At 37.3% G+C, this 17,050-nt stretch overlaps 1 protein-coding gene across 1 annotated transcript in view; it reads left to right on the plus strand.

Annotated features, from left to right (window-relative positions):
• The window catches only part of CNTLN (centlein), a 320,561-nt gene that overhangs the window by 89,227 nt on the left and 214,284 nt on the right, over window positions 1–17,050 (plus strand). Inside the window, exons 4-5 of the mRNA XM_036261826.1 lie at window positions 6,104–6,238; window positions 6,851–7,030. Coding sequence (XP_036117719.1) covers window positions 6,104–6,238; window positions 6,851–7,030 — 315 coding nt within the window. The remainder of the gene's footprint in view (window positions 1–6,103; window positions 6,239–6,850; window positions 7,031–17,050) is intronic.

A 17,050-nucleotide genomic window follows, 5' to 3' on the forward strand; every position in this document is an offset into this window, starting at 1 on the left:
TTAGTTATTGGTAGGATTTCCATTTAGAGATTTTTTAGCGAACTGTTGAAAGCCTGGATCTGACCCCTGGGAAGGAATTTTCTCTTTAAGATGTAGAAATTTAAGATGTACATCTTTAAGATGTAGTTAGAGGGAAGAGTTTAAACAGTGAGAATTCTAAGAACAAAGATATTTGCTGATATTGTTAATGGATTAGAGGAAAGCAAATTTCAGTAAAAGAGATGAAATGACTGTTCAGGGAAGAAGAAAGTATAATGTAATAGCTCATGAATTAAAAAAGGAATTTCAAGAAGCAAAAGGTGATCAGTGTTTTAAAATGCTTCAAAAGTGGGGTTTGTGAAAAGATTAAATTTAGCAATAATGAAGTATTTGGTGATTTTAGAAAGCAATACAAGGAGAATTGGTATATGACATTTTAAGAGATCACGTAATTCTAACAAAGTAATGGAAAAGAATGAGGAGTTGTGCAATGAAGAGAAAGAAGATTCTTCACTTAAAAAGTATTAGGCTAAATATTTGAAAGTAATGGAGAAAGAAATTAAAAATACACAATGCAAGAGGACTTGACTGAGTTAGCAGAATTCTAGATGAAGGTGGAGACCATGGGATTAAGAAGATCACAAGGTTCAGTACATTCACAGTTTTTCATCTCTTTAGTTATTCAGATTGTATCTATATTTTTCTTAAACTATTATCTTTCTTCTTATTAATCTATTATATCTTTGTTCATCCTTTTGCATTGCATCTTTAGATGAATCTCTGTATATAATATTTTATTGGACTTTGTGTTTTGACTCATCTTTACCTTTTAAAAGGTAAATTCATGTCATTTGCTTTTCTTGCTACAACATACTTATTTGGTTATTGTTTTCTGATTGACCTTACACTTTTGTTTTTTAAATCTTTTACATATCTTGTCTTCTCTTTGTGTATGCTTGTGTGTATATGTGTGTGCATGCACTCTCATGTTGGTAATTTGGAAGATATAGAGCTATATTGATGTTCTTGTGATTAAGTTTATTATTTTATATATTATATTGAACACTGTATCTCTTGATTCTAACATGTTCTGAAAAATCTAGAGAGTATCTCTCATCTGCACAGTGGAAAAATTGAGAACATTATCATACTTTTACTTATTTAGCTTTTATTTCCCCTGCATTTTAAAGTGAACTCACAGAGAGTAATTAGAAGACTTTATTTCCTGTTGTTAGCATTATTTAGTTGTGGGATTTTTTTATACTGTCAAGATTTATAATGCTTATGTTCCATTTCTCCATTATTTTCTAGTATAAATTCTATAGTAGAATAGATTGACTGATACTTGTTTTTCTCTTGCTGTATAACAAATTATCACAAACTAGTGCCTTAAAACAACGCACACATTTATTAAGTTGCTGTGGATCAGGAATATGGGCATAGCTTAGGTGGGTCCTCTGCTCTGGATATCATAAGGTTATTTATTTATTTATTGGTTAATCCTCACCCGAGGCTAATTTTCCATTAATTTTTAGGTAGAGTAGAAGGATGGGAGGAGGAGAAGAGAGATTGAGAGAAACATTGATGTGAGAGAGACACATTGATGGTTGTTGCCTCCCGCACAACCCCAACAGGGGCCAGGAGCAAACCAGGTCCATGGGCTGATACTTTAACCACAGAGCCACACTGGCCAGGGCTCATAAGGTTTTTTTAAATCATCATTTGGATTGGGTCGTGTTCTCAGCTGGAAGCTTAGTTTGGAAAGAATCTGCTTCCAGGCTCATTCGGGTTGGTGGCAGAACCCACGTACTTGAAATTTTAAGACTAAAGTCCTAAATGGGACCAAAATCTATATGGGGTGGGGAGGGAGGGAAGGAGAAAGGGAGGGAGAGAGAGAGAAAGATTGAGAGATGTTGAGAGATTGAGATCAATTGATTTTAAAGCTTTGGCTCATGCATGGCAGGCTGGCAGGTTGGAGACTCAGGGAGAAGAGTTGATGTTGGCACTTCGGAGGAAAAAATTTAGGACCATATCCCTTTTTCTTAAGGTTTTCAACTGATTGCATGAAGCCCAGTCACAATATGGAGGGTATCTGTTTACTCAGAGATTTAGGATTTAAATGTTGATCACATCTAAAAATACCTTTACAACAGCATGTAGAGTGGTTTGATCAAAAAGTGGAAACCATGGCCTAGCCAAGTTGACTCATAAAATTAACCAAATGGGTAAAATGTACTGAGGTAAATAGTCCTTGAATGTGAGGTGTTAACTTTATCAGGTTAGGTTGTGTTTCTGTTTGTTGTAGTTAGAGGCTAAACTGCTTTGGTGTCCTTTTTTATTTGGGTTTCTCTAGAGACTTTAATTGTTATCTGAGATACATAGATATTTAAGTTATTATATAGAACCCTATTGATGTAGTGGTGAGGTATGAGGGAGCAGGAACGTATGCTTTAGTCTTATAGGTAGGTGCCTGTGGGCTATGACCTTCACAAGTGCTCCTCAGTTTTACCCCCCTTAGGACAGATAGGAAGGCTAGAGGGTGTTGAAGTTGGGTATTTCTCTTCTTCCAGGTTGGTTAGTCTCTGGTAAAACCCCAGTAGGCCCTGGTAAAATAGTTTCTCTTGAGACCAGGCCTTGTTAAGAAGCAATGAGTGCTTTGGACATATTTTAAAATGGCTACTTTTCCCCTCTCCCTGTAGGAAGCAGGAAGAGATTTTTCTCCAATCTTCATTGTGACAACCAGGCTCAAGTATCTTACATAAAACTCATGAAAGCGTGGGAGCTTTGCTAGGACTGGGCCCTCTTGGACTTTTTAACTCTCAAACGTATCTACACTGATCCTCCAATTCATTTATTATCTATTAGTTTTTTTCTACCCTGGTACTGGTTCCCATGAAGTTTTCTGCTTCTGAATTTCTACTCTGGTGAAGTGTGGTTATCTGTATCTACCTGTTTGTTTCTCCAGTTTTGGAAACAGTAATTTGCCCTATGACCTCAGTTATCTGACAGATCTAAGAAGAGTTGTTGATTTTCAGTTTGTTCAGCTTTGTTCTTGTTGTGTGAACAGAAGAAATGACTTATAAGTTCTTTACATGCTGAATTGGAAACCAGGAAGTCCCTTCACTATGTTTTGCTGTTTCACTGAGGAATATTAACTAGTTCTTAATTTTCAAAACTTGAACCCATGAACAGTTAGGAATGACAACTCCTTTAGCTTGTGTAAGTCTTAAATTACTAGGAAGTTACAAACACCCACATCCACACACACAGATTTTAGCTGGTTGCACAAAAAGTTTTGTAGAAGTGCAGTCTAATATGATAACATATTTTATTGATAGTAGTGTAAAATTGAATTATACAATCTTTGAGGGCTTAATTTATTAATCATTCTCTATTGGTAGTACATCTTTATCTAATTTATTACCTTAATGATTATGTAACACAATACCAAATTTATCAAACTAATTACCAGAATATGATAGTTTTAATTAACTAATTTCCCACTGTATTTTGCTTTTTTATTTAAAAGTTAAGTTCACATGATTGAATTTATAATTCAGTGTCAATCTTATTCATAAACATTTACTAATTTGGTTTGGGAGACAGTATGAGTACATAGAGGAAAAATTAACAAGACTAATTAGTATGTTATGTGTCAAATGAGTAATGTAGGCAATACAGAAATTTAGAAATGGCCAAAATAACTGATAGTTGGCAAAGGCTCATGAAGAAGGTAGAAACTGAATTTGAAGGAGGATAAGGCTTAGATGAGAATAAAATAATGGGCTATGAATAGTGGATAGGCGATATTTATGGTCTATATTTATGCTGCTTGACTGATATCAGACACATTTTGATATGCCCTAATAATTAAATAGGAAATAGGAATGTAAACTATGTTGAGGTGTCATTTATCTTCTGGATTTGTAAGCCTGAGAGTCATGTGTTGCTACAGATGTGGAGCTGTTGCAAACTCATGAAGTGCATCCAGCCTATGACTTAGCACTTTCACCGCCAAGTATCTATAATCTAGAGCGGTGTTTCCAAACTGTTATTAATATGAAAAAATATATTTTACTTCATGAGTCAGTATACACACATGAAATAAATGTTTCATATAATAATGGTTATCCTGTCCTGGATAGGGCAGGATAGGTTATCCTATCCTGGCCGGTTTTGCTCAGTGGTTAGAGCATCGGCCCGCGGACCAGAGAGTCCTGGGTTCATTCCCTTGAAGGGCATGTACCTCAGTTGCAGTTTTCCCCGGCCGTGGTTGGGGTTGTGTGGGTGGCGACCACTCAATGTATCTCTCTTGCATCGATGTTTCTCTCTCTCTTCCTCCCACTCTATCTGAAGATGAATGCAAAAGTGTCTTCAGGTGAGGATTAAAAAAAAAAATGGTTATCCTTACTATGTCTGATAAAAGTAAACATATAACAAAGTATATATTAAATATGAGTTTTATAATATTTAAACAAAATAGAAATTCTAAATTAAATACTGCAAAAATTTAGGAACTGTTTAATTTAATATAGTGTGTCTGTTTCTTTCATAAGTATATTATTGTGGGCATAGTTTTTTCCTAAGAATTTATGCATATCACTTTGATATTTTCTATTGTATCTATTCCACTTTAGAAATGCTGATTGTGATGACTAAATTGATTTAATGAACCATTACTAGATTATAATCTGTAGTTTGAATAATACCATTTGGGAGATAGTTTTTGCTCAACAGTATCAGGAGACATGCTTAGCATGTGTTGATATCATGATATGTCTGCTTCTTGCTTGACAGGCAGATGGGCTTGAGGGAAGGATGCTGTTAAGAATGACTTAGAGGCCTGGCCGGTTTGGCTCAGTAGTTAGAGTGTTGGCCTGTGGTCCAGAGAGACTTGGGTTCGGTTCCCGCTAAGGGCACGTACCTCGGTTGCAGTTTGTTCCTGGCCCTGGTTGGTCGTGCGGGTGGCAGCCACTCAATGTGTCCCTTTCACGTCGATGTTTCTCTCTCTCTCTCCCTCCCACTCTACCTGAACAAAGAATGGAAAAATGTCCTTGGGTGAGGATAAAAAAAAAAAAAGAAAAAAAAAAAGAAAAAAGAAAAGAATGACTTGGAGCCTTGGCAGGTTTGGCTCAGTGGTTGGAGCATCCGTCTGCGGACCAGAGAGTCCCGGGTTTGGTTCCCACTGGGGCACGTACCAAAAAAAAAAGGATTGACTTGGAGGCTTTAAAAAAGTGTGTGTAACCCCAGATGATTGGTCTTAATAACTGTTTGTTGAAACAATGGATGTATTGACTAAAGTTGAAGAAATTTAAGAAAGAGATAGTATCAGAATATGGATTTCAGTTTTGTCATGTTAGTTGGAGGTGACAGCAGATTATCCAAGTGAAGGTATTGTATAGAAAGTTAGAAATGTGGCATTGCTGATTGGGAGGGACTCAGGGCTGGAATATGGATTATGTAGTCTTTCAGACATAGATGAGACCATAAGCTAAGGGGGAACATTTTCTGAGAGAAAAGCTATAAGGAGAGGGATGGGAAACTAAGAATTGAGTTATGGATACAGCCTTCAATTAAATATCATTTAGGCATCTCTGTCTAGTACGAAGAATATTCAGTTGAAAATTGTGATAGTTGAAATATTCTGAAAATTCTTTCTATGGAGCAAGATATTTTTAGTATTAAAACAAACTTGCCATTTTTTATTCTTTAAAATTATTTACACCTTCAAAAAACTGTAATTGTTTCTCTGAAAAATATTTTCTTTCAAATGATACTCAAAAGCATAATACTTATTTTAGTTAATATGCATTTTCCTTAATTAGACTGTTTTGTAAAATTATGTTTTTCTCTTATTACATACCCAAATCCCAAATGTTTGCTTTCTGAATGTGGCTTACTATTTGGTATCCAGTTTTTATGTGTTCTTCATTTTAAACTAATAAATAGGTACCATACTTGCACAATTTACTTAAAAAAACTGAGCATATCACAGAAAAGAAATGAGCATTGTTATGAAAGCTAGTTAATCCTTACATTTTAATCAAGGTCTAAGTCTTTTTAAATAAAATAAATTTTTCTTAGAAATATCAGCTTACCAATAACTGATTTTTTTTTTCCATAGAGAGAATCAGGATTAAAACGGGACATAAATGACCTTGTAAAGCGGAAGATTATAGTAGATGAAGAAAATGCTTTCTTAAGGAAAGAATTCAGTGACTTGCAGAAAAAATTTAAAGATAAAAGGCAAGAAGTTAAGGTGTGTTGACTTGTACATAGTTTTACAGTACCATTGCTTTGAAGTCCTACTTTAAGCTTTGTCAGCTTCTGTGGCACAGAAAGTGACAAGCTTGGAGGAAAAATTGCCTTAGGCCCTGCTGTACCAGTTTTCTCACATGCAGTAACTTTGAGAAAGATGCTTTAAAGCTAAGACTCCAAGCTTTATAACTTTCAGATAAATAGTTAATGATGGAAATGGAGCTAAGAAAGTAGGAGTGTGAATATGTGGCTTCTTGTAATTAGATTCTGATGGGACTGGCATTATTAATTGATAAAACCCAGGTCTGGGAGGATATGTCTGTGTGGGTCTCAAAAATAGCTGGGGACAGCATCAAAGGCAGCTTGATCAATTAATGGGCTCTTTGCAAATGTATACTCATCAAAGCTGTCATCCAGTGAAAAAATATGATCCATCCACCTGCATGAAAAGAGGCCAATAAAAGTATATAGGTGACCTTGGCTATCAAATATAGAAGAAGTTGCTGTGAGGGTAAAACTGCATAGTTTATACTTGCTGATTAATTCTCACCATTTTTTGTTTTTGTTTTGTTTTGTTTTGTTTGTTTATTGGCTCTGTGGTACTGTTCTGCAGGATACTAAAGAGTGTGTGCAGAATAAGGAAGAGCAAAAGAGACTGGTTATAAAAAACCTAGAAGAGGAAAATGAGAAATTAAGTACCCGCTGTGCTGACCTGCTAAATGACCTGGAGAAACTGAGGAAGCAGGAATTACATTGGAGAAAAGAAAAATGTAGCATTGATGCAAAAATAAAGGTATGCAGTGAGAATGGAATTCATGTTGTTATTTTGGCTCTAGCTTCTTATTGGAAGTTTATTATATATTATTTTCTTTAAATAACAAGCTATATATTCAAATCCACCGGTGGGAACTAGCATTAATTTATATTCCTTCACTTAAGACCCACAGCTTTTTAAAAATTGATGCTGCAAAGCAGGAAACTCACTTCAAATATTTATCTAAAATGTAATCATTAAAAAATAAAGGATATTGCATTTTAAAATAAAACATGTTTTTTTAAAAAAATAGAAGTTTTTATTTTTTTGAGTTAGGGTTTAAATGTATAGATAGAGGCTAGAATTCATTATAATATAGTTTTAAGACTATTTTCAAGGCCTTTAAAAAATAAAATGTTTAAAACTCAAGACATTTAAAAAATACTCACATATGATTTTTTATCTTTATTGTTGAAAATATTACAGATGTCTCCCCCTTTTTCCCCCATTGACCCCCTCCTTCCCACTCCTACCGTCCTCCTGCTTTCCTGCAACAATTGTTTTTGTCCATTGGTTATGCATATATGCTTATGCGTTCTTTGGTTCATATGTTTTTTTGTTTTTTTTTTTACAACTTGAAAAGAATGTTTATTAATTTCTAAATTTTCCACGAACTAAAATATATCACAATTGTTCAAAGCACTATTCAATCAATTATTAAAACAAATGCACTTCTAATGAAGAATATAGAATGACCTAAAACATTGTCTTAAATTTTCAAGATAATATTTTTTGTTGTTAATGTATTTTTGTTACAGATGTTTCTCCATTTTTCCCCATTAACACCCTCTTCCCCATCCCCCCCACCACATCCCCAGCTTTGTTGTCCATGTCCATCGGTTATGCGTACATGCATATATGTTCTGTGGTTTATCTTTTCCCTCCCCCCACCCCCCTCTTCTGAGTGTTGTCAGTCTGTACTCTACTTCCACGTTTCTGGGTCTACCCTATTCCTCAGGCTGTTATGTTCATTATATTCTGTATATAAGTGAGATCATGTGATATTTGTCTTTCTCTGCTTGGCTCGTTTTGCTTAGGATAATACTCGCCAGGTTCCTCCATCTCATCTCAAAGGATAAGAGATCTTTCTTTTTACAGCTGCATAGTACTCCATTGTGTATATGTACCACTGCTTTTTTATCCATTCGTCTACTGATGGACACTTGGGCTGTTTCCAGCTCTTAGCTATTATAAATAGTGCTGCTATGAACATGGGGTTACATATATTCTTTCTGATTGGTGTTTCAGGCTTCTTAGGGTATATTCCTAGAAGTGGGATCACTGGGTCAAATGGAAGTTCAATTTTTAATTTTTTGAGGTAATACCATATTGTTTTCCATAGTGGCTGCACCAGTCTGCATTCTCACCAGCAATGTACTAGAGTCCTCTTTTTTCCACATCCTCGCCAACATTTGTTGTTTGATGATTTGTTGATGGCAGCCATTCTGACAGATGTGAGGTGATACCTCATAGTTGTTTTAATTTGCATCTTTCTGATGATTAATGATGTTGAGCACTTCATCTGTGTCTTGGCCATTTGTATGTCCTTTTTGGAGAGGTCTCTATTTAGCTCCTCTGCCCATTTTTTTTTTTTTATCCTCACCCGAAGACATTTTTCCATTTTTTGTTCAGAAAGAGTGGTAAAGAGAGAGAAATATCAATGTGAAAGGGACACATCGAGTGGCTACCTCCCGCACAACCCAACCAGGGCTGGGGACAGACCGCAACCGAGGTACGTGCCATTAGCAGGAACCGAACCCTGGAGTGCAGGCTGATGCTCTAACCACTGAACAAACCTGCCAGGGCTCTGCCCATTTTTTAATTGGGTTCTATGTCTTCGTTTTGTTGAGTTGTATGAGCACTCTATATATTTTGGTAATTAACCCCTTACCTGATGTATAATTGGTAGTTATGGTCTCCCATATAGTGGGATCCCTTTCTGTTTTGATGGTTGTTTCTTTTGCTGTGCAGAAGCTTTTGAGTTTGATGTAGTCCCATGTGATAATTTTTTCCTTTGTTTCTGTGGCCTTATGTGACGTATCAGTGAAAATTCTGCTGCGTATGATGTCCAAAATTTTGTTCCCTACAATTTCTTCTAGTATTTTTATGGTTTCACGGGTCACATTTAAGTCTTTTAGCCATTTTCAGTCATTTCTTGTGTATGGTTTAAGTTGATTGTCTAGTTTTATTTTTTTGCATGTAGCAGCCCAATTTTCCCAACACCCTTTATTAAAGAGGCTGTCTTTACTCCATTGTATGCTCTTACCACCTTTGTCAAATATTAATTGAGCATAACGTCTTGAGTCCATTTCTGGGTTCTCTATTTCTGTTCCACTGGTCTATATGCCCGTTCTTGTGCCAGTACCGGGCTGCTTTGATTACAGTAGCTTTGTAGTATAACCTGATATCTGGTATTGTGATCCCACCTACTTTGTTCTTCTTTTTCAAGATTGCTGTGGCTATTCGGGTTCTTTTTTGGTTCCCTATGAACTTTGGAAGTATTTGTTTTAGCTCTGTGAAGTATGTCCTTGGTATTTTGATGGGGATTGCATTGAATCTATAGATTGCTTTGGGTAATATGGACATTTTAATGATGTTAATTCTTCCAATCCATGAACAAGGTATGTGCTTCCACTTTTCTATATTTTTCCTTTATTTCTTTTTTCAGTGTCCTGTAGTTTTCTGCAAATGGGTCCTTTACTTCTTCGGTTAAGTTTATTCCTAGGTATCTTGATTTTTTTGCCACAGTGGTAAATGGGATTGTTTTTTTAGTTTCTCTTTCTGTGGGTTCATCATTGGTGTATAAGAATGCCGTTGATTTCTTGATGTTAATTTTGTATCCTGCTACTTTGCCAAATTCATTTATTAAGTCTAGTAGATTTTTACTGGAGTCTTTAGGGTTTTCTATGTATAATATCATGTCATCTGCGAATAATGACAGTTTTACTTCCTCATTTCCAGTTTGGATCCCTTTTATTTTTTCTTCCTGCCTGATTGCTGTGGCTAAGACTTCCAGTACTATGTTAAATAAGAGTGATGAAAGTTGGCATCTTTGTCTTGTTCCTGTTCTTAAGGGAAATGGTTTTAATGTTTGCCCTTTGAGTATGATGTTGCCTACAGGTCTACATATATGGCCTTTATTATGTTGAGATATGATCCCTTTATTTCCACATTGCTGAGCGTTTTTATCAGAAATGGGTGCTTGATTTTGTCAAATTCTTTTTCAGTATGTATTGATATGATCATGTTGTTTTTATCCTTCATTTTTTTATGTGGTGTATCACATTTATTGATTTGCGAATATTGTACCAGCCTTGCATCCCTGTAATGAATCTCACTTGGTCATGGTGAATAATTTTTTTGATGTATTGCTGGATCTGATTTGCGAGTATTTTGTTAAGGATTTGGCATCTATGTAAATCACGGATATTAGCCTGTAGTTTTCTTTCTTTGTAGTGTCTTTTTCTGGTTTTGGAATTAGAATTATGCTGGCCTCATAAAACGAGTTTGGAAGTCTTCCTTCATCTTGAATTTTTTGAAATAGTTTGAGGAGAATGTGTGTTAGTTCTTTGAATGATTGGTAAAATTCCCCCGTGAAGCAATCTGGGCCAGGGCTTTTGTTTGCTGGGAGAGTCTTGATTACATCTTTGATTTCCTTAGTTGTTATTGGTTTGTTCAAGTTTTCTATCTCTTCCTGGTCCAGTTTTGGGAGACTATGTGTGTCTAGAAATTTGTCCATTTCCCTTAGTTTGTCGAATTTGTTGCCATATAATTGTTCATAGTATTTATTAATGATCTGTTGTGTTTCTTTGGTGTCAGTTGTTACTTCTCTCCTCTTTCTGATTTTGTGTATTTGGGTTCTTTCTCTTTGTTTCTTGGTGAGTCTAGCTAAGGTTCCATCAATTTTGTTTATGTTTTTGAAAAACCAGCTCTTTGTTTCATTGATCCTTTGAATTATTTGTTTGTTTTTTTATTTTTTATTTTTGGTCTCTATGTCCTTTATTTCTGCTCTGATCTTCCTTCCTTCTACTTGCTCTGCGGTTTTCTTTTTGTTTGCTTTCTAGTTCTTTAAGTTGTGAGATTAGATAGTCTATTAGAAATTTTTCTTGTTTCTTGAGGTCGGCCTGTAGGGCTGTGAACGTCACTCTCCAAATTGCTTTTGCTTCATCCCATTGATTTCGTGTTGTTGAGTGTTCATTTACATTGGTTTCCAGGAAATTTTTAATTTTTTCCTTGATCTCCTCGGTAACTCATTCATTGTTTAATAACATGCTATTTAGCCTCCATGTGTTCAAATGTCTTTGCATGTTTTTGTTGCAATTGATTTCTAGTTTCATGCCATTGTGATCTTAGAAGATGCTTAATATGATTTCAGTCTTCTTGAACTTGTAGAGAGTTAGTTTGTGTCCCAACATGTGGTCTGTCTTTGAGAATTTCCCATGTGCATTTGAGAAGAATGTGAATTCTGTAGTTTTGGTGTGTAATTCTCTGTAGATATCTATTAAATCCATTTGGTCTAGTACTTCATTTAGAGTCTCTGTTTCCTTGCTAACTTTTTGTCTAGAGGATCTATCCAGTGATGTCAGTGGGGTGTTGAAGTCCTCTGCCGTGATTGTATTGCTGTTGATTTCTCCTTTGAATTCCTCCAGAAGATTTTAATATATTCTGGTCTTCCTATATTGGGTGCATATATGTTTACCAAAGTTATATCTTCCCGTTGAATAGATGCTTTCAATATTATGTAGTGGCCTTCTTGGTTTTTATGGCCTTCATTTTGAAATCTGTTTTATCAGATATGAGTATTGCTACCCCAGCTTTTATTTCCTTTCTGTTTGCTTGGAAGACTTTTTTTTCATCTCTTCACTTTCAATCTATGTGAGTCTTTTGTGTGAGATGGGTCTCTTATAAACAACATATAGATGAGTCATGCTTTCTTATCCAGTCAGCTACTCTGTGCCTTTTTATCTGAGCATTCAGTTCATTTACACTTAAGGTGATTATTGATATGTACTTTGTCATTTTTGTTTAGTGTGGTTATATATTTTTTTTATTTTTCCTACTTATTACAGCAGTGTGTTTAATATTTCTTGCAGTGCTGGTTTGATGCTAATGTATTCCCTTAGCCTTTTTTGTTTTTTTGTTTTTTTTGTCTGGGAAGCCCTTTATTTGACCTCTTATTCTGAATGAATGCCTTGCTGGGTAGAGTAGTCTTGGATTCATATCCTTGTTTTTCATGACCTTGATGAGTTCATGCCATTTTCTTCTGGCCTGTAGTGTATCTTTTGAGATGTGAGCTGAGAGCCTTATGGGGATTCCTTTGTAGGTAACCTGTTGCTTATCTGTAGCTTCCTTTAAGATTCTCTTTGTCTTTAATTTTTGTCATTTTAATTACTGTGTGTCTTAGTGTGGGCCTATTTGGGTTCTTGTTACTCGGGGCTCTCTGTGCTTCTTGAACTTGAATGCCTTCTTCCTTCACCAAGTTAGGAAAGTTTTCTGTCACTGTTTCTTCAAATATATTCTCTAACCCTTGCCCATTTTCTTCCTCTTTTGGGGCTCCTATGATGCAAATGTTAGTACACTTTCAGTTGTCTCACTGTTCTCTTACGCAATCTTTCAGTTTTTTAATTGTTTCTTCCTCTTGGATTTTTAAAAATTTTTATTTAAGGAATTTATTTATTTTTGTGACAGATGTTTCTCCTTTCCCCCCCACTGATACCCTCCCCCTCACCCTCCCCGCTCTTTCCCAAACTTTGTTGTCCATGTTCATTGTTCACTCATATATGCATATAAGTTCTGTTCTTTATCTCTTTCCCCAACCCCCGCTTCTGGGGATTGTCAGTCTGTACCCCATTTCCACGTCTCTGGGACTATCCCATACCTCGGACTGTTATCTTCATTATATTCCAGAAATAAGTGAGATCATGTGATATTTGTCTTATTCTGCTTGGCTTGTTTTGCTTGGGATAATACTCTTCAGGTCCCTCCATGTCATCTTAAAGGATAAGAGATCTTTCTTTCTTACAACTGCATAGTACTCCATTGTGTATATTTACCACAGCTTTTTTTTAAATCTATTTGTCTATGATGGACATTTGGGCTGTTTCTAGGTCTTAGGTATTGTAAATAGTGCTGCTACGAACATGGGGGTACATATATTTTTTCTGATTGGTATTTCAGGCTTCTTAGGGTATATTCCTAGAAGTGGGATCACTGGGTCAAATGGAAGTTCAACTTTTAATTTTTTGAGGTAACACCATAGTGTTTTTCGTAGTGGCTACACCAGTGTGCATTCCCACCAGCAGTGTCGTAGAGTCCCCTTTTCTCCGCAACCTCTCCAACACGTGTTGTTTGATGATTTGTTGATGGTGGCCATTTTGACATGTGTGAGGTAATACCTCATTGTTGTTTTAATTTGCATCTCTCTGATGATTAGTGATTCTGAGCATTTCTTTATATGTCTCTTAGCCATTTGTATGTCCTATCTGGAGAAGTGTCTATTTAGCTCCTCTGCCCATTTTTAAATTGGGTTCTTTGTCTTCCTTTTGTTGAGCTGTATGAGCACTCTATATATATTGGAAATTAACTCCTTATCTGATGTATCATTGGCAATTATGCTCTCCCATAGTGGGTTGCCTTTAAATTTTGGTGGTGGTTTTTTTTTTGCTGTGCAGAAGCTTCTGAGTTTGATATAGTCCCATGTGTTCATTTTCTCCTTTGTTTCTATTGCCTTAGGTGATGTATCAGTGAATATTCTGCTGCGTATGATGTCTGAAATTTTGTTGCCTACGTTTTCTTCTAGGATTTTTATGGATTCATGAGTCACACTTAAGTCTTTTATCCATTTTGAGTTTATTCTTGTGTATAGTGTAAGTTGATCGTCTAGTTTCATTTTTTGGCATGTAGTTGTTCAATTTTACCAACACCATTTAATAAAGAGGCTGTCTTTACTCCACTGTATGCTATTGCCACCTTTGTCAAATGTTAATTTAGCATATTGCCTTGGGTCTATTTCTGGGTTCTCTGTTCTGTTCCACTGGTCTATATGCCTGTTCTTGTGCCAGTACCAGGCTGTTTTGATTACAGTGGCTTTGTAGTATAACCTGAAATCTGGTAATGTGATTTCTCCTACTTTGTTCTTCTTTTTTTCAAGATTGCTGTGGCAATTCAGGGTCTTTTTTGGTTCCATAAGAACTTTTGAAGTATTTGTTCTAGTTCTGTGAAGTATGTCCTTGGTATTTTGATGGGGATTGCATTGAATCTATGGATTGCTTTGGGTAGGATGGACATTTTATTCTTTTGGTTTTTTGATAGGTTGAGTTTTTCCACCCTGTCTGCTAATTCACTGATCTGGTCCTCAGCTTCCTCTACTCTGCTATTTAGTCCTTCCAATGTGTTCTTTATTTCTGCTATTTCATTCTTCATTTCCACTTCGTTGGTTTTCAACATTTCTATATCTTTACTCATGGTGCTAATGTCCTTACTCATGCAGTTGAGCTTCTTTCAGATCATGGCTCTGAACTCTACCTCTGATAATTTGCTTAACTGCATTTCATTTATCTCATCTTTTGTTCTTTCATTTGGGGTTTGTTTCTTTGTTTCACCATTTTGGCTATCTCAGTGGGTTTTGGAGCCTGCCATATTTGTTTCTGTGGGTTTTAGTGTTCTGCTCTTTGTGGCTCCCTCTACTGGGTTTGGAATACTGTGGGTGGGCCCATGTTAAACAACACTGTCAAGTCTTACTTTCCTGTGTAGATTTGCAAGCCCAAGAAAGTTCAGTTATCCTCTAGCTTTTTGCCTGGAGGCTAGTAGTCTCAGGTAGTCAGGGCCTTGGAATGTAGCCCTGGTGTACTGTGTAAGAGGATTTCCAGAGGGTGGGACAGATGCAGGTTGTTTAGGAGCTTCAACTTGCATTTCTTGACCTCATCTGGAAAAGGCTGAATCTTCGAGGGAGGGGCTGCTGCTTTTCCCCACAGCTCTGAGAAGGAGCAAACTGGCCACTGTCCTTTGTGGCTGCGACTCAGCAAAAACTCTGTGTGCCCTCCAAATCTCGGGTATCCCCACAGAGTTTCAGTCCAGTCTGCCCTCCCTCTGCCGGATCCCCAGGTTAGTGGCTGTAGCTAAACTAGTGCTGTGTTTCAGCCCTCTGCGCCATGGAGCAAGCTTAGTATTTTATCTTCAAGGGCATTGCTTACAGCTAAGACCGCTGTTGTGTGTGGGCTCCCAGCACACCACCCTCACGCGCCTCCGCATATCCTACTGGTGTCCCTGGTCATATGGTCCTGTCCTGCTGCTTTTTGTTGCTTTTTTCCCAATGTTTTGTCTTTATTTTAGTTGTAATTTCTGTTTAGTCCTGGGAGATTGTCTGTGTAGCTTCCATTCACTCCACTGCCATTTTCCTCTATCTCTTTCAAATTCTTTCTTTGTCTTTATCGTTTGCCATTTTAATTATGATGTGTCTAGTTGTGGATCTTTTTAGGTTCATCTTGCTTGGGTCTCTCTGTGTTTCCTACACTTGTGTGACTTTTTCCAGCACCAGTTTAGGGACGTTTTCTGTTATTATTTCTTTTAACAGATTCTCTATTCCTTTCACTGATTTTTTCCTTCTGGTACCCCTATAATGCAAATGTTGTTACATTTTGTATTGTCCTACAGCTCTCTTAAACTCTCCTCCTGGTTTTTAATTTTTTTTTATTTGCTGCTTTATTTGGTAATTTTTTTCTACCTTGTCTTCTAGGTCATTGATTTGGTCTTCATCTTTTTCTAATCTACTATTGAACTTTTGTAAAGTATTTTTCATAACAGCTATTTCATTCTTTATTTCCTCTTGATTGTTTTACATAGCTTCTACCTCTTTTTTTAAGCTGAAGTAGTTCCCAGTGAGCTCTTCATAATTCTTATTAAGTTGCTTGTAGATCTCACCAAATTGTTTGAGCACCCTTCAAATCATTGTTCTGAATTGTCTATCTGACAAGTTGTTTTCTTTTATTTTCTGTAGCTTCTTTTTTGGTGATTCCTTCTTTTCTTTCATTTGGGTATTCTTTGTCTAATCATTTTAGTAATCTGGTTGTTCTAGGCCTGGTGAGGGATGTTGGAGTGTGTAGGCAGGTCCGTGTGTATCAAATAAGTCACCCACAGCTTCCCAGACTGTTTTGGTGTATGGCACCACTTTCTTCCTGTGAGTCCTGAAGAACTGACAACTGGAATCTGGTATTGGCCTGTCATGCAGGTTTCGGCTCCCAAAGTCTTGCTGCTGCTTGGGCTGGGGCTCTGCTCCTGATCAGCCTCTGTTGATGCTGCTGGGGATGGATCTCAGCTTCTGATCTGTGCTGCTGCTGCCTGGGATGTGTGGGTTCAATTGGTGTACTTCTGGGGTGTGTGGGTTCTGCTGATATTCTGCTGGGGTGTGTGGACCAGTGGCACCCACACACTCCAGCTATGTACCATGCAGCTCCCGATTTGAGCTGCTACTGCCTCTTGTGGGTGGAGCGTCATTCCTGCCCTGTCACTGTTGATGTGGAGGGAGGTACTGAGCTCCCAAGCTAGAGCTAGTGCAGCTGGGGGTGTGTTTCAGCTCCTGAGCCTCCCTGAGTCTCCCCTATTTTGGGGGGTGGGGCTCCACTCCCGCCCGGTTACTGCTGCTGTAGGGGAAGGTGCTGTGTTCTGATTAGGCTTCTGCTCTGGGGGATGGTGCTCAACTCCCAGCCTGTTTCGGCTACTGTAGCAGGTACCACAATAGCACTGCTACTGTGTGCTGATTTGTGTTGACACAGCGGAGTCCACTGGATTGATGGTATAAAGCTCTCTAATGGACTCGGGTTGCTTGGCCCTAGCCACTCTCCACTTCCTCCTCCCAGGGAATACCAGGGATCTTCCAAAATGGTGGGGCCTCCCTGCCACACACAGAGAAACTCAGTATAGTGCCCCTTACTGCACGGCAGCCAACTGCTTTTTATCCACATCACAGGGACCTTCTGCCCCACATCTCTGCACTGCTCCAGG

Source organism: Molossus molossus, unplaced genomic scaffold, assembly GCF_014108415.1.
Source record: "Molossus molossus isolate mMolMol1 unplaced genomic scaffold, mMolMol1.p scaffold_m16_p_14, whole genome shotgun sequence".
Lineage (NCBI taxonomy): Eukaryota > Metazoa > Chordata > Mammalia > Chiroptera > Molossidae > Molossus > Molossus molossus.